This window comes from Chironomus tepperi, unplaced genomic scaffold (assembly GCF_022539635.2).
Source record: "Chironomus tepperi strain 1889 unplaced genomic scaffold, CSIRO-AGI_Ctep_v1 contig_58, whole genome shotgun sequence".
NCBI classification, from domain to species: domain Eukaryota; kingdom Metazoa; phylum Arthropoda; class Insecta; order Diptera; family Chironomidae; genus Chironomus; species Chironomus tepperi.
Window position 1 is genome coordinate 367,624 of NW_027226180.1, and position 17,968 is coordinate 385,591.

The following is a 17,968-nucleotide window of genomic DNA, read 5'->3' on the forward strand; positions in this document are numbered from 1 at the left end:
GAGTTTAATTTGTTAATTTTAATTTTATTATCAATTGAATCTTCAATTACAGATGTTTGGACATCATTTGATTCATATTTAGATCAGTTTAGCATTGTCTATTGTGGTTGAGACAGCTACAAAGTCCAACTGCTTTAGAACTCCTCAGCAAATGGGTAGTGTGGATGATGGTTAACCCTATGGAAAAATAGAAAGACAAACGATGTAAATTATAGCATAAAATGCCATAAATTGACTAATTGATCCAAAATCCAGCTCCAATTCGACTTGACAGATTTGTATCTGACACCATACCAGACAGTCACACCAGCCTGATGCCAGAATTCGGATCAATTAACCATCTTGTGTTTAAATTAGAGATTCATGTAAAATTGATCTATTTTAAGCAAATTGTAGCAATTTACAACATTCACATGTGAAATTCCGCATCTTAAGTCTGAATTTGACAATTAACAATGTGAAATTACTTAACATAGAGGTGTATAACTTGAATAATGAGGCACACTAAAGTAATAATGATCATTCTGAGAAATTGCCATGATACCCATGCAGTGTTCGGTCTCGGTCATGGCTTACCACCAAATAAGGGGTTCCAATGCCGATTGCGTGACTTCGGGAAGCCTTCCCACTTTAGTGAGTCACTCAAAAGATTGAACAACGCATGTCTAGGACTATTCCAAGGTTGATTAATGTTTGAAACTAGACATACAACATTCAGCAAAAATCTGTGTCAAATATCCCAGACATGTCACTATTCTAGTGCTGTATCCACACCGTACCGCACCATAATTAGCTAAACTACCCTAAATCCATCCTCTAATAAATCAAATCCCATCTTAAACTCACCATCCTAATGCACACAACCGTCCATTACAATCAATGCTGTCAATTGCCTCAATATCCTCAGCACTCAGCTCAAAATTAAAGACATCAAAATTGCTAATAATTCTAGATTTAGTGACTGATTTTGGAATGACTGCAACATTACGTTGTGCTTGATAACGAATGAGAATTTGTGCTGGAGTTTTTCCATATTTTTCAGCAATTCGAACAATCTTTGGTTGGTCCATGAGTTGTGGGTCTTCTGGTTTAGCTGGAATTAGATGGATATATGTGTTAAATTTGATGAAATTTCAGTGAATGATGGTTGAATTTATGATTTTGTGAAAGATGGAATGGATTAGAGGTGGAAGGACTTTATAGGGAGGGTTTGGAAGAGTGCTGACTCCATAAGAACAGTCAGTTGCGTTCCAGAATCCATAGAGATTGCCAAGAAGAGTTGGGACTCGATTAAGAGAGTCAGTCAGATTCCAGAACCCATATAGAGAGTCTAGAAGAGTCCGAACTCGTGTGGATGTCTTTTTGGGTAATTTGAGTCCAAGCTCCCAAATTTCTCCCAACTTTGGTCTACACTGTGACTAATTTAAGTATAAATACTAATTCTTAGCATCCTTACCCCATGGACGATCATTAGAACCTGAAATAACAATTTATTGCATTATTTTCAATACTTTTGACAAGCTAATTTCACTTTTGATACCTACCTAGTGGAGAATAAGCAGTTACAGCAATATTCTTACTACGACAAAAGTCAATCAGTCTCTTTTGATTTAAGTATGGATGACACTCAATCTGCAACATTGCTGGTTGGATTCTAGCACTTGAAATGATTCGCTCAATTTGCCTGGAATTTTAGAACAAAAATGTCAATTTTTGGAATGGCTCGATGCAGCTGGTCGTTAAGGTATTTTCGTCAATACGACGACTTGGCCATGTCCACCTAATCCTGAATACTCACTTTGAATTAAAATTCGACAATCCAATCGACTTCACCAATCCAGCATCAACAAGCTCCTCAAAACCCTTCCATGTGTCCACATAATCAACATCCGAGAATATCCACTCTTCCTTCTCATTTTTAGGGAATAAAGTCTCTCCATTATCCAAGTTAGCATATCCCATTGGCCAATGAATTAAATACAAATCCAAATAGTCCAACTTAAGTCTGTTCAATGACTTCTCAACAGCACCTTTAACATCCTTTGGATCATGGAATATGTTCCATAATTTGGATGTGATGAACAGGTCTTCACGCTTGACAACACCTTCGGCAATTTTAACGGCAATTCCATCGCCAACTTCATTTTCATTTCCATATACGAAGGCACAGTCGATGTGACGGTAGCCGGCATCGATGGCATCCTTGACGGCTTGTTCGACTTGACCTTGGGGGGACTGGAATGAAGAGAATGTTAATGGGTATATAGGCAGAATAGAGCGAAATGATGTCAAATTGGGGATTGATTTGGATATCACATGTCGGGTAGTTCAATAAAGATCCAGTGACATGCAGGCATGACTCTAACTTGGTGCTGGATTTGGTATTAATGCCAGAGTCAAGTCAGTCTAAGAGCTGCTCTTAGTATTGGCAATTTACAGAGAATAACCAGCGCTAGAGTCAGTTTAGGATATCAACTGACAGAGGCTATGGATCATAGTTGAACTGTCGGGCCGAGGAAGTAAGTGAGTAAGTAAGTCACGCCGGTTTGATGTCAAATTTTGGAATAATTAACTGACTTGCGTTATTAGGGCAAATAATTCAATTGTCATGTCAATTAGCTCCGCTTACGTCATGAGGAATCAACTCACGATTATCAGTCAACTACTTAATCAGTTCTTGGGGGGTCGTTTGGGAGTTACGTGACGCTTAAGTGGATGTTAAAGAACAGAGAGGCTTCAATATTGATTCTAAGTTCAAATTCAGGTTCATGATTCAGCTACAAATCACTACAATAAGAACAAAGGTGTCAAAAAATCCAATTCCTACCATTCCCTAACTTCCGTACACCCCCATCACTACTTCCTTAATCTTTTATCAATATTTAATTTCTAATTGACTCATTTCACGCATTGTTGGACATTATGTGAGATTAATTAAGTGACTGTATGACAATTGACTGATAATTATGAATTATTAATGAGGAACTAAGAGCTAATTTGTGATTTATTTATGTAATTTCTTACCTTCCAGGTTCCAAGACCGATAATTGGAATGTTGAGTCCATTTGACATTGTAATTGACGGTACAGACATTTTTGGTGAATTTATTTGATGATCTGAAAGATGAAATTTGAGGGTAAGTTGAGAATTAATGTGATATTATGCTGAAAATATTCGATTGCTCGGTTCCGGCTAAGTTGCTGGGACGACAGGGCATCGTCAAAGTCTATTCACTAAATTTGCCAGAATTCCGTATTTTTTAAAAGCCGACAATTTAACACAAAAAATCCTCAAAAATCCACAAAATTTTACAAAATTCCCCAAAAAAATCAACAAATACTTGACAAATTCCACAAAAATCCACAATTTACACACTAAACTTACTTCACAAAATTGAATAACTCTGATACAAGCTTGCCTAACTCACAATAAGCTGCGATAAGTTCAACAAGACAATCTCAACTGATAGTAAAATATACACAAAAAAAATGTTCAACAATTTAAAACTCAAAATTGGATTATGAATGTTTATAAACAATGTTTTTTGAGATATGTACAACAAGTGCCGATGAGTGAGCAGTTTTTGGTTGTGTTTGTGAGGAGGAACAAAAATGAGAGAAAATTGAGAAAATTTGAAGTTGATGAGAAATTTCAAGAAGGTGCTGAAGTTAGAATGAAGTAAGAAAACCGGGATTTAGCTTTGTATAGATGTTCGTATAGATCAACTGAATATCTTTGTGTCTTATGAGTTTAAACCATTCGCAGAGCCATTCTCTGATAGCCAGGCTCAGATGGTCTTCAAATGGACTCGACTGGACTTCAATCCGACTCGATTAGACTACAATCTTACTCCAGTGGATTCCAATTTGACACCATGGGATTCTAATCTGACTCCAATCGGACTATTAAGTTCAACTAATAGTCCAGAAGTTGACGGATTAGTCCAGAACTTAAGAATCCTGAATTAAGAAGCATCTAGTCGAATGAGCGTATTTTTAGCGATCACAAGAGCTTCCCAAGAACTTATGGAGAGATGGTAATTGTTTGGACATTATTGCTGGAACCGATCAATTGCCTAACACAGCATAATATACACATTGAGTACTAACAGTCAAAGATCCTGCCTTCATGACGCAGAAAAACCACTAAGATACCTGAAAGCAGTCTCTTTGCCAGTTAGGAGTGCTGCCAATATCATACAAGCCTTCATCCCTCCCCAACTGCTATGCTTTGTCGATGTCATGACCGGAATTTCGGTAAAGCATTCTCACTACCCCTCAAAAATCATAAAAAATTCAAACAAAATTTCCATTAAATTTTCATGAAAAATTTTCTTCCTTTTTTTATTATTAATTAATTAATTTTATGTACAACATAAGAATATTTTTTTCTTGTTTTTTTGTCTTAATAAATGCAAAAAGAATTTTACTACCCAGGTTTTGTTGTATTATTTACTAAATTTTTATATCGACACATAAGTTTCTCATAGGTAAAAAAATAGACAACATATAAAAAAGTAGTTTTGGTGCTAAACTTAAAGAACAATAAAAAAATTGAAATATTTTATCTAAATTTTTTTATTTAAATTCAAATGTAAGATTTTGAATTTTTTAGAGGTAAAAAATTGAAGGTTTTTTGACTTTTTTTAGATCATTTGTTGATGGATTTGGGGTATAGACATAGTTTAGGGTTTAGGTGGCACTTTAGGGGTGGCTAAGGGGTCTTAATGGGTCTAACAGCTATAGTAGAGCTCGCTGCAGTTAAGTCGATTTCTAGCTCTGATCTACGGTATTGGAAGGTGTCAGAGGCTCATTTGTGTGTAGGGGCTTATTAAGAGGGGTCAACCCTTCCTCCCCCAAATCCACTATTCCTCATTTATTGGATAAAATCTTCATTTTGATGGATTTTTGAATGTTTGCTGCAGTTGAGTCGAATTCTAGCTCTAATCAATGATCTTGGAAGGTGTAAGGGGAGAATTTGTGGAAAGGGGTACATGAAGAGGGGTCAACCCTACCCCAACCTTAATTATTTTTGGAATAATTCTTCATTTTTTTAGATTTTTCGACACAAAAATCCAAAAAAGCTCTCAATTTTAGATATAATCCCAAAATATTGATCCCCACTACCCCTTGACCCATTACACCTCCTTCCTACCCCCTTCATAGACACAGAAAATCATCATTTTAATTTAATTTAACTCAAAAATTTTCTCGTTTTTAATCTATTGATATTTTTTTGTCATTATATTAATTTTTTCACATTTTTTACTTTAAAAGTTTTTACGATAAAATTTATTTTTTGACTTGATTTGATTTAATTTAAATCCTGTATATCTAAAGTTATCTCACTCGATGTGATTATATGTTGGAAAATCGGCCACCTCAACTTTGTTGTTCACTTTAAATGACGGAAAGAGTCCATTTTGCTAAAATAATAAATAAAATTGAAAATTATGAGTAAAAATTGAATTTTGGGGACGTTACCCCACCCTACCCCCTTCCCTATCAATTAATGGGGTCATAAAAATACTCACATTTGTTCTAACATTTTTGCCTTTCGAAAATCCATTCCAATGATTACCAGCGATACCTATAAGATCGCCTGTCTTGACTTGAATTTGCTCAGCGCTCTTTGGTTGATGATCCATAACACTTATCACATTATGGGCATTTTGACCACCATAATAATAAATATCATCTAATGACTTAAATCTACTCGATGCATCGGGATACATTGTTTGCATTATCTGGGGAAATGGAAAGAGTTGATAAATAAGTTGTGTGAATTTATTATCATATCCAAGTCCCAATCCCATAGCCAAGTCCCAATCCATATCCAAGTCCCAATCCCATAGCCAAGTCCCGATTCCATATCCCAGTCACAATCCATATCCAAGTCGCATTCCATATCCAAGTCCCAATCCATATCCCAGTCCCAATCCATATCCAAGTCCTAATCCATATCCAAATCCCAATCCATATCCAAGTCCTAATCCATATCCAAATCCCAATCCATATCCAAGTCCCAATCCATATCCAAGTCTTAATCCACATTCAAGTCTCAATCCATTTCCCAGTCTCTTTCGATATCTCAGTCCCAATCAATACCCAACACCCAAGTCAAACCCAACACCCAAGTCAAACCCAACACCCAAGTCAAACCCAACACCCAAGTCACACCCAACACCCATTCCACACCCAACACCCATGCCACACCAAACACTCATGTCACACCCAACACCCATGCCACACCCAACACCCCATACCCAAATTCAACTCACCTCATAGGCTACACGACAAACTTGCGAACTAAATGTACACACCAGGAAGTCACATTTGGACAATAAATCAATATCCAACATGATACCATTAAGTGACGAATCAGTATATCTTGTCGACACCGCAGCAACTTTAGCAATTTCCGGATCACCAATAACATCATAATGCGGATAATTCCGTCTAGCCTCATCAACAACTTTTGGATCATCACTAGCTATATAAACACGTCTTTTATCAATATGTTCAATCATCTCAAGCTGATCATAATAATCATCAACACCTTTCATGTATTCATCTAGACTATGGAATGATGCTTCCGTTCCGACTTTATCAGTACGTCGGACATGAACACCAACAATTGGTTTCTTAAAACCTAATTTATTTTTACCATTTTCGAGCATCTCAAGTGTCTCGGGTTGTGGCTTAAGGATATACATCAGCAGCTGTCCAATCCACCATGCAATTGGATCACCATGAAGTTTAGTGAGTCTTGGTGCTAAGTCAGCTGGTATGGCAAGTGGAAGGTATGATGGACGTGGATTTAATGAATCAATAATTGGCACTGTCATAACTTGGACATCCTGTTGTGGCCATGTACCTTGTGATCCTTTATCAGACTCAAGGCATGTCTCACTAATTGGCAGGTAAATCTCTTCCCAACCACCTTTATGGTATCGCCATCCTTTTGACTTAAGAATTAATGTTCGTTCTGTTGCATATGCCATTATGAAGCAATAGACAATATGATGTAATTGGCATCCAAAGCCACAGCCTTTATTTATCTTACATACTAGTTTTCTTGCTGTCGAGCAATCGGAAGGATTTTGTAGGTAGTGAAGTCGCTTTTGGACGAGATCGCTGAGGGCTTTTGACTCTTTGTGACGGTAGGATTCGTAGCCGTCGGAACCTTTCATTGTTTCCAGGTCGGTTGTGAGGGATCTAAAAATAGAAGAAATTGAAAATTAGTAGACTCAAGTAAGACAGTCAAGTCAGTCAGTCAAGTCAAGTCAGTCAGTCAAGTCAAGTCAGTCAGTCAAGTCAAGTCAGTCAGTCAAGTCAAGTCAGTCAGTCAAGTCAAGTCAGTCAGTCAAGTCAGTCAAGTCAGACAGTCAAGTCAGACAGTCAAGTCACAGTCAAGTCAGACAGTCAAGTAACAGTCAAGTCAGACAGTCAAGTCAGACAGTCAAGTTAGATAGTCAAGTCAGACAGTCAAGTCAGACAGTCAAGTCAGAGAGTCAAGTCAGACAGTCAAGTCAGACAGTCAAGTAAGACAGTCAAGTCAGACAGTCAAGTCAGACTGTCAAGTCAGACTGTCAAGTCAGACAGTTAAGTCAGACAGTCAAGTCAGACAGTCAAGTCAGACAGTCAAGTCAGACAGTCAAGTCAGATAGTCAAGTCAGACAGTCAAGTCAGACAGTCAAGTCATATAGTCAAGTCACAGCCAAGTCTCAGTCAAGTAACAGTCAAGTCACAGTCAAGTCAACACTCATCAAAATCAGACTAAATCATAAATAATTTAATTAAAATTGATTTTCTTTCCCATTCACTTCAAATTTCATTAAGCACATGTGAATCTTCGTCTGTAAATCTCAAAAGCACATGTGAGCTCATTCCGATCGCATATATTAATGAATGAACCGTAAAGTGTCTGATGCATTAATAAATATGAATTAGTGACTATTGAATTATTTATATCGCATGCTATATGCTCTCAGACTTCACATGATTCAACAGACATTTTTGGTCCGTAAATTGTAAATGAATGAATTTATTTTCATGAAGGAACACAATCAGTCAATCTGTCGAAAAGTTTTTTCTTCTTTATGTGATTTGGTAAATAAATGGAATGGTTAAGTAAGTTATTGATTTTATTTGGGGGATAATTTATGGACGTCTAGCTTAGAATTTTGAATTTTGTGGAATTGTTCGATCTAAGAAGAGCTCAGCTCGATCTATGAAGAGCCCAGATTGATCTATGAAGAGCTCAGCTCGACCCAGGAAGATCTAAAATCAGCTCGACCCAAGAAGAACTCAGCTCGACCTAAGAAAAGCTCAGCTCGACCCAAAAGAGCTCAGCTCGTCCCAAGAAGAATTCAGCTCGACCAAAGAGGATCCAATTTCAGCTCGACCCAACAAGAGCTCAGCTCTACCCAATAAGAGCTCAACCAGACCCAAAAAGAGCTCAGCTCGACCCAAGAAGAGTTCAGCTCGATCCAAAAAGAGCTCAGCTCGACCTAAGAACAGCTCAGCTCGACCAAAGAGGAGACCAGCTCGACCCAAAAAGACCCAATTCAGCTCGACCAAAAACTCAAAATTCATTATAAATCGACACCTGACCGACCTTGCTTTTTCAATTTCCCCATTCAAAAGTTACCAAAAAAATAATAATTATCAAACCTTACAATCTCCATTAATTTCACACAGAACAAACATTGCATGACGAAACATATGTAAATCATCACCCAAAATATATACACACATCCAACCGGCGTCACACATACACGACACTTGTATTATTGTTATTCCAATGAATGAGAAAAATTATCAGCGAAACCGGCAACAAATTAGCTTATTTTGAGAGTCAGAGAGGTGTCCATTAGGGGAGTAATTGCTACACATGTGCTTATTACATCCAGTAAATGTCAAATTGGAACAAATACACCAAAAAAATGTGAGAGAATTGACGATAATGATAATAGTTTATGCTTAAATTGACTGAATTAAGTATGAGATGCAAAACAATGAAGGTTTTATTGGCAACAATAGATGCTGACTGCTGACTGAGGTCAACAAAACTCAGTGAATTGAAACAAAAGCAAGTGAACTTTTTTTTTTAGAGAGTTTTAAAGCCAAATTTGCAATTCTAATGAAGATGAAGTTTTACTATTTTCTATGGCTGTGTTTGAGGGTCAGGGGGGTGTCTACGGAGGTGGATGGGGTCTCTGTCATCCAGACGGGACAGATTGGGACAGATTGGGACAGATTGGGATAGATAGGGACAGATAGGGACAGGTAGGGACAGATAGGGACAGATAGGGACAGATAGGGACAGATAGGGACAGATAGGGACAGATAGGGACAGATAGGGACAGATTGGGACAGATTGGGACACAGAGAGACAAGCAGTCAGACAGATCAGTCAAATCAGACTCTTAATAACACAATAGCTGCTAATATCCAACCAAAACTACAAAATTCCCAGCAATGTTGTCCAATTCTTCAAAAAACATTCCCAACTAAACCAATATTGACATAATTCCAACACTAATTCAAACATAACTGCCTTACTTAGATAATATTAATCTAATACTCCGTCCATACCCCGAAAATAGCTTATCAGCTCGTAATTTAATTCCTAATCAATTTTATTCATATGATTTTACATCAATCGGCAGAACAAAACGTGTTCATGTTTGTATAAATTGGCATTTAATGTCGTTCGTGACTGTGAGTGTTGACTTTGAGGAATAGATTGTTGGATTATTTATTTGGGACGGATTTTTGGAGAGCGTTGAGTATTTGATTGGTTCTTGACAAAAAAAGTTGGAATGTGGACAATTTTTTGACTTTTTATGTCTTATTTTCTTGGTCTGTCTTCTTAGTTCTGTCCATGAATCCCTCGGTACTTCTATTTTCTGACCATTTTGTCCCTTTATGCCTTAGCCCCTCAGCTCTTATCTGTCTCTGAGTGTCCATGCCTGTCCCTATCTGTCCTTATCTATCCTTTGTCATTCTGTCCCTCTGTCCTTCTGTCTTTCTGTTCTTAGCTTCCTTTATTTCTCGGTCCCTCTGTCCCTTTTTCCCTGTGTTTCTCTGTCATTCAGTCTATTTGTCCCTCGGTTCCTCTGTTCCACTGTTTTTTCAGCTCTTTGTCCTTCTGTCCTTCTATCTGTTTGTACCTCAGTATCTCTGTTCTTTGGTCCTTTTGTCATATTGTCTCTCTGTCATTCTATACCTCTGTTCCTATATCCATCGGTTCCACTATATCTCTGTCCCTCGGTCTCTCAGACTCTCTATCTCTCTGTCCATCTATCCCCGAATCTAATCTAACCCCATAACTCACTCATAACCACTGACTCGATGAACTCAACGACACTTATCTACGATCTATGTGATCATCAATTTGACTTTTTCCAGTCAATTATTCACCAAAAAACCTCATCATAACTCAACCGCAGCTAATCACTCCGTATACAACAATATAGTAAAATAAACAAGATGTTACCCCCCGCAGTCCGTTCAATCACCCATCATACACAACACCATCCAAAATCTCAAGTGAGACTCTATTTTAAGCCTACATCTCGAGTCATTCACACAGATCCACAAAAAAAAAAAAAAAAATATTGAGAACAAGTCAGACACATCCGACTAAAAATATATATGTCCATGTCGTCACTGCTTCTAAACTTTTTTTCACTTGTCTAAATAACTGTCGTGGCCAAAACTCACCTTATATGCTCCCTAGCTAGTTCCATAAAATTCTTCATTTGCTTTATCGACTGCTGCATCTCAAACTCATTCCGCATTGATTTTTCAATTTTTGTCAGCTCCGCTCCCATATAGTTCCACAATTCCCCAACATTTGTCGTGACACGTCGCCTAAGATGCTCATACTCATGGGATGGAACTCCATTTGATGACTGTCCAGTGCCTGAAGCTGTTGCATCTTGAAATTTCGAGCTGATTCTCTTAAGAAGTTCAGATTTTGCGTCTGGACTTGCAACATCATTAACATATTCATCCAGTAATCTCCTCAGCTCATTATCAATTGATTTTGACTTTTCAAGATACAGCAGTGCCTGATTAAGACGCTCTATCTCATCCGTCTCTTTATTGCGTGATGTTGGATTTAATTTAATTAAAAAAAAGTAAATTAATAGACCCCAAATGCATATAAAGATGAGAATTTGACGGGAAAATGACATAGTTGGGTGTCACGGACTTGCTTGAACTTGTTGCAGCACAGATTAATAATAAAAAAACTTAAAATTTTAATTTTTTACTTGAAAATAATAAAAAAAGTACTTTTTCACTTTGGTCTAACGATCTCATTTAATCGGAATTGAATATGATGTATTTATTGTGGATATGAAAGAAAAAAATTTGTCTCTTTTTTTTTCGTGATGTGTTGTTGAGGGGATGGAAAGTACGATGATTGTTTATGTTTTTTTTAATGCGAATTTCAATGCGGCTGTTGGTCCCCTGGGGTGTGCGTTCAGTGTTGGATTTTTTTTTTAAATTTTTGTTTCAGATTCCAGGTTGCTGTGATTGATTTTATGAATTTTATGAATTTTAGTGTGATCACTTGACTCACAATTATAGGGAAAGGGTCAGACACTCCAGAGGTACGATACTGTACATACTGTACTTTCATATAAATTGAACACGTCTGACCCTTGCCGTAGAGAAGGAAGCAGAGTAACAATACAAGAAACACCAGCAGAAGTGGCCATTCTGACCAGGAACAGACCCTTGTTTAATCGCTTTATTAATGCTCTACCATTCATAGATGATCAATAGGAACTAATCATCAATTGATTAATCACATGCTCTAATTACTTGCTTGAATGACTTCATTAGATCGTGCAGATGGGTATCCAATGAAGCAGGGGTATCCCATTTCTGGGGTTAGATTACTTAGGGCTCACAATTCTTCTCTTTTTGGACACAATTAGGATTTGTCAAAGGTTTGGAAAAATAAGACTAGTCTGCTGAAAATTCTGACAATTTCTTGCAATTTTTCATCATTTTTTGTCAAATTTGTTCATCAAAATTGCTTAAAATTAGAAAACTTTTGAATTTTCTCATCCAAAAATGATATTGAAAATGGACCAAGTCTATTGGAACCGGTTTAGGACATAAAAATAGCAAAATAGCAAAAAAAGAAGCTTTGACACGATTGCGAATTTTAAAATAATTAAAAATGTCTGGAAATCATCAATTTGGAAGTCCAAAAACAGTTTTAAATTTAAATAATGACAATAAAGTTGTTGTGAATTTTGAAGAACTTGATCGAATATTCAGCCATGCCGATATTCAAGACCGTAAAGTTGTAATTTTATCAATGATTGGAGCTTTTCGTGGTGGAAAAAGTTTCTTTCTCAATTATTGCTTGCGATTCTTGTACACAAATGTAAGTTACTGCTCAACAGCATTTGAACCTTAAATTTGACAATTTTTTTGACTTTAATTTGCAGTTTCCGTCCATAAACAATCCATCCAAAGAGACTCAATTCATTTTTGAGGTCAATAACAATTGGATGGGTGAACCTGATGAGCCATTGACTGGATTCTCATGGCGAGCAGGCTCGAAACGTGACACAACTGGGATATTATTTTGGAGTGATGTCTTCCTGCATACAATCGACAGAACTGGTGAAAAAATTGCTATTTTTGTGATGGACACGCAAGGATTATTTGACAATGACTCAACTCAAGCTGATAATTCAAGGATTTTTACACTGGCGACTTTAATGTCATCAACTTTAGTCCTTAATGTATCAAATCGGATACAAGAAGATCAGCTACAGTATTTACAGTATGCAATGGAAGTAGCTAAGTTCACTGCTATGGATATTGATAAAATTAAAATTAAATCATTTCAAAATTTAATGTTTTTAATTCGTGATTGGATTAACGACTATGAATTTCATTATGGAATAGACGGCGGTCAACAGTACGTACAGGACGTCTTCTTCAACATACCATCAAGTAAAGAGCAACTACATTCTGTCCGTGAATCAATAAGTAATAATTTTGAGAAAATTGGATCATGTTTGTTGCCATATCCTGGTAGAAATGTTGCTGGAAATAAATCATATAATGGATGCTATTCTCAAATGGATGAACAGTTCAGGCATGAATTAAGGAATGTCATCGAGCATTTGCTGCATCCAGATACAATGATTATTAAGAAAATCCACTCAACGGAACTGACATGCCGAGAATTTAAAGTTTATATTTTTAAATATATTAAATTATTTCAATCAGATTCAATTCTGGATTCGAAGTCATTGTATGACATGACAGTCGACAGTCACATGAATATTCTGATTGAAAAGTGCATTAAGGACTATAAAATGACGATTTTTATTAACAAGGATTTAATTAATGACAAAAGTGCTGAAATGATCCATAAAACGTGTAAAGATCGAGCATTGGACCTGTTTAAAGCCGAGGTAAAGCTTGGAACAGCTGATTGTAAGGATGCATACGGAACAAAATTGTCAAACGAACTTGACAACATTTATAAAAATTGTAAAGTAAAAATCATATCCAACAAGCAGGAACTAATAAATGAGCATAAAGTCCTCGAAGCTGAATTCAATAAAGCCAAATTGAGGGAACAAGAAATTGAAGATGAAAAGAAGCAACTTGAAATGCGTTTAAATGAGCTCAATTCGGAACAGTATCGTGAGATGTTTGACGATGAGAATTATAAAAAGAACAAAAGTATTTATGAAGATCGAACTAAACTCTTAGCAGATGAATTTGAGCAAATTCAAAAAAATAACCGCTCGAATCGTATACTTCGAGCAGTTTTAATAAAGATAGCCATTACAGTTGGTACTATTACACTAGGACCCGTGGTTGGAGTTTTTGCTGAGTTATGCTCTGATATATGCTCAATATCTTAAGAATTATCAGCATCTGGCAGAAATTGGAGCTTCCACACAAGAGCTGAGTAAGTTGAGAGTAGCGCTGATAAGTAAGCTTGACTACCATATTAAACTGGATCAAGCTATCGAATTTTAGAATTTTTTTAGGAATTTTTAAAGAATAATCTTATGAATTCTTAGAAAATTGAATAATTTAGATAGGAAATTCAAGTAATTCCTGATTATTTCTATCAGACTAGGAGCTCTGCCAGACAAAGACGGAACTAATTAAGGGTGAAGGTTACATAGGGTTACTCAAGACGTAACGAAATTATATATTTTTGTATCTTAATTAACTTTTTATTAATAACATTGAATAAAAAATGATTTTTTTTTTAATAATCCTTAATAATATTACATTAGTCACAATTTTAGTAACTTAAAGTACCCCAAATCGCATTGTGTTTAGCTGACTGACTGACTGGCTGAGTAAATGACCAGTTCACGGCAACTAGACCTCCAATTTGAAGCATCAACATTGTGTCATCGAGTTATTTCGTTATCAATTGGTCTATAAGCGCAAAATCATCTCTATGGACGTTATTGAGGATTAAAGTCGGTATCAGGATTTGAGTCAGGATCTTAGAAATATTTAATTTATTTTTAATTCATGAAATAATGTCAATTATTACAAAATTGCTTAATATTCCCATAAAAGCCCACAAAACCTTTAGAAATAAAATTCATCCTTCCTCATCATTCTCGACGCGGTTCCTTCCTAGTATTTAATATATTATTACAGTCGTGGACAACCTTTTATTTTTCACAGTACAACTTGATGACTCAGAGTTGCAAATTAGGCACCCGTGACAGGCAATGACCGTACAAATTCTTGATAATTTGTATGAATTTTCTTACAAAACTGTACAATTTATCAAGAATTTGTACGGTTTTGTGCCTTTTACAGGTGCCTGTTTTGCAACTCTCAAATGTTGTCCATCACTGCTCAAATTAATCTACATAACTTTACATCTGCTATCACCTGGACGTTCCGGATCATTATTCTCATCACTTTCATCCTGATATTCAGGATTTGAATAGTTAATTGGATTAAATCCATCATAAATGGTCTTTACTGTAGGTATATAATGGAACAAGTTTTCCAAAAATGAACTTGGACAAGGCTTAACTTGAGTATGATGCAAGCGACTGTTCAGCACTTCAATATCTTTCTTATATTTTCTTATTTTATCCTCAATTGCTTTTCTTGTTGCTTCTTCTTCTAATTTTTGCTTTTTTTCCTTTTCCAATTTATTGTCTTGCCTTTCATATTCATCCTTAAATTTATGTTCAGTTCCAACATGCGTCCTGTAGTATTTAAAGATGTAATCAATTTGTACTTCCAATTTTCCTTCAAATTCCTTCTGAATATCATCATTTTTCATGTACTTGTCAGGCTTAAACATCTTTAATGCTTCACGTCTGCATTCACTATGTTTCTGTATCATTTGAGTACCGACCAGTAAGTCCTTATTACGATACATGCTTGTTATGTAGTAATCAACACACTTATTGTATAAATTACTGTAACAGCTATAAAGTGTGAAATGGAAAATGTCTGCTGGATCTGACAGCTTATCTTGCAGACAATTCATTAAGAAATTGATATTAAAGCTTCTCATTTCACCGACTGTGACTTCTTTGGACATAATCTTTTTAATTGGTAAATTGGAAGGCATTAAAATGTCCTCAATTGCTTTTTTAAGCTCTGATTTAAAGATGTCGTCCATATCTGATAGACGTCCATCATATGCCTTTGGCCTTGCGACATGCTTACCTGGATGTGGCAGTAAATAGCAATTTATATGCTGAAATGCATCTTTGATTGTTCTACGAACTGACTGGATTTCTCGGTTTTGAGGATTCTTTACGGTAAGAACCTGTTTTAGGTATTCTAGACCTCCTTTAGGTCCACTGCAATCTTCATCAACTTCACTCCAATCTCGAACTAAAAAGATAAGCTTTTGGAATGGCTTGACATTATCTTTTTGTGCATCCATAACTGATGCATTCTTAGAAAATTCAGCAATAAATTGCAAATAATGTAGCTGATTTTCTTGTATCCGATTTGATACATTAAGTACTAAAGTTGATGACATTAAAGTCGCAAGTGTAAAAATCCTTGAATTATCAGCTTGAGTTGAGTCATTGTCAAATAATCCTTGCGTGTCCATCACAAAAATAGCAATTTTCTCTCCAGTTCTATCGATTGTGTGCAGGAAGACATCATTCCAAAATAATATCCCAGTTGTATCACGTTTTGAGCCTGCTCGCCATGAGAATCCAGTCAATGGCTCATCAGGTTCGCCCATCCAATTGTTATTGACCTCAAAAATGAATTGAGTCTCTTTGGATGGATTGTTTATGGACGGAAACTGCAAATTGAAGTCAAAAAAATTGTCAAATTTAAGGTTCAAATGCTGTTCAGCAGTAACTTACATTTGCGTACAAGAATCGCAAGCAATAATTGAGAAAGAAACTTTTTCCACCACGAAAAGCTCCAATCATTGATAAAATTACAACTTTACGGTCTTGAATATCGGCATGGCTGAATATTCCACCAAGTTCTTCAAAATCCACAACAACTTTATTGTCATTATTTAAATTTAAAACTGTTTTTGGACTTCCAAATTGATGATTTCCAGACATTTTTAATTATTTTTAAATTCACAATCGTGTCAAAGCTTCTTTTTTTGCTTTTTTGCTATTTTTATGTCCTAAACCGGTTCCAATAGGCTTGGTCCATTTTCAAACTCATTTTTTGGATGAGAAAATTCAAAATTTTGCTAATTTTAAGCAATTTTAAGGAACAAATTTGACAAAAAATGATGAAAAATTGCCAGAAATTGTCAGAATTTTGAGATTAAGCTTGACATGTGCAGCATAAAGTTCAAAAAGTAGTCAAATTAACAGCAGATAACTTATGTTATGCTTGACTTCATGTTAGACAAGATACTCAATGGAATTAGGAACATTAAGTGTCATAACTTGGATATGACGAAGATCAGCTGGAAGTCAGCCGTAAATTCAGCTTTAGGAGACGTCTAAGAGAGGCTATTAATGACAGTTGATCTGTACGGCCTGCGAAGTAAGTAAGTAAGTATGCTCCGACATGGAGCCTTTGTTGCTACAAAATTCTTTAGTGGATAACAAACGTTATACTTGTTCATATATTTCCGTTGACTTGACTGCGATTCCGTAGCTGAAATCATCAGCATCGTTCCAGTCACGAATGAGATATGTCAAATTTTGGAATGGCTTTTGATTTGATTTATTGTCATTAAGTGCTGTGAACTTGGTGAATTCTGTTGCAAATTGCAGGTACTGAAGTTGATCTTCCTGTACACGCATCATAAGATTAAGCACTTGAATTGATGAAATTACAGTTCCAAGTGCAAAAATTCTTGAATTATCAGCTGATGTTGAGTTATTGTCAAATAATCCTTGAGTGTCCATAACGACAATAGCAATTTTTTCACCAGTTCTATCGATTGTATGCAGGAAGACATCACTCCAAAAGATTATTCCAGTTGTGTCACGTTTTGAGCCTGCTCGCCATGAGAATCCAGTCAATGGCTCATCAGATTCGCCCATCCAATTGTTATTTTTTTTCAAAAATAAAGTCAGTTGTCTCCCATGGATTATTTATGGATGGATACTGCAATATAAGGTCAATTTATAAAGGAAGTTCAAAGTATGTTCAGCAGTGACTTACATGAGCATAAAGGAACCGCAAACAATAATCCAAAAAGAAGCTTTTTCCACCACGAAATGCTCCAATTAATGACAAAATCACAACTCGACGATCTTGAATTTCTGGAACATTAAAGATCTTGTCAAGTTCTGAGTTGTCGACCGTAATTTCCTTTGATTCTGTGAAATTCAAAGCAGTTATTGGCTTTCCATGTTGATGCTCGACTGACATTTTGAAATAAAATCTTGAAATTTATTTAAAATTAATTGTCAAATTCTTGAATCTTATTTGGAAATAACTTTTAAGGCAATAAAGTATAACATTTGAGTGCGTTT

The 17,968-nt window shown here is 36.0% G+C and overlaps 4 protein-coding genes and 1 long non-coding RNA gene across 6 annotated transcripts; 2 read left to right on the top strand and 3 right to left on the bottom strand.

Moving 5' to 3' along the window:
• Positions 1-3: 3 nt before the first annotated feature.
• On the bottom strand, positions 4-3,540 carry LOC139100347 (aldo-keto reductase 1B-like). The gene is made up of 7 exons (XM_070652966.1): positions 3,385-3,540; positions 3,025-3,116; positions 1,799-2,235; positions 1,545-1,684; positions 1,457-1,477; positions 847-1,093; positions 4-177 (listed from the first exon to the last, which is right to left on the bottom strand). Exons 2-7 carry the CDS (start codon positions 3,091-3,093, stop codon positions 135-137), a joined length of 957 nt encoding a protein of 318 aa, XP_070509067.1. The 5' UTR covers positions 3,094-3,116; positions 3,385-3,540; the 3' UTR covers positions 4-134.
• On the top strand, positions 3,120-4,435 carry LOC139100348 (uncharacterized). The gene is made up of 2 exons (XR_011545441.1): positions 3,120-3,678; positions 3,766-4,435. It is a non-coding gene; the product is annotated as an uncharacterized lncRNA (long non-coding RNA).
• Positions 4,386-11,419, bottom strand: LOC139100343 (alpha-(1,6)-fucosyltransferase-like). The gene is made up of 5 exons (XM_070652962.1): positions 11,307-11,419; positions 10,731-11,232; positions 6,281-7,217; positions 5,534-5,746; positions 4,386-5,425 (listed from the first exon to the last, which is right to left on the bottom strand). Exons 2-5 carry the CDS (start codon positions 11,204-11,206, stop codon positions 5,345-5,347), a joined length of 1,707 nt encoding a protein of 568 aa, XP_070509063.1. The 5' UTR covers positions 11,207-11,232; positions 11,307-11,419; the 3' UTR covers positions 4,386-5,344.
• Positions 11,420-11,607: 188 nt separating this feature from the next.
• LOC139100355 (atlastin-2-like) lies at positions 11,608-14,341 on the top strand. Of its 2 annotated transcripts, XM_070652975.1 has the most exons (3): positions 11,608-12,414; positions 12,479-13,965; positions 14,135-14,341. In XM_070652975.1, exons 1-2 carry the CDS (start codon positions 12,205-12,207, stop codon positions 13,916-13,918), a joined length of 1,650 nt encoding a protein of 549 aa, XP_070509076.1. In that variant the 5' UTR covers positions 11,608-12,204; the 3' UTR covers positions 13,919-13,965; positions 14,135-14,341. The 2 variants fall into 2 exon arrangements, with proteins under 2 accessions (XP_070509076.1, XP_070509075.1); XM_070652974.1 differs by having other exon boundaries at positions 12,479-14,341.
• Positions 14,342-14,519: 178 nt separating this feature from the next.
• LOC139100356 (atlastin-like) lies at positions 14,520-17,916 on the bottom strand. Its single transcript, XM_070652976.1, has 3 exons — positions 17,655-17,916; positions 16,379-17,597; positions 14,520-16,314 (listed from the first exon to the last, which is right to left on the bottom strand). The coding sequence occupies exons 2-3, from the start codon at positions 16,586-16,588 to the stop codon at positions 14,896-14,898; spliced, it is 1,629 nt and encodes a 542-aa protein (XP_070509077.1). The 5' UTR covers positions 16,589-17,597; positions 17,655-17,916; the 3' UTR covers positions 14,520-14,895.
• Positions 17,917-17,968: the final 52 nt, after the last annotated feature.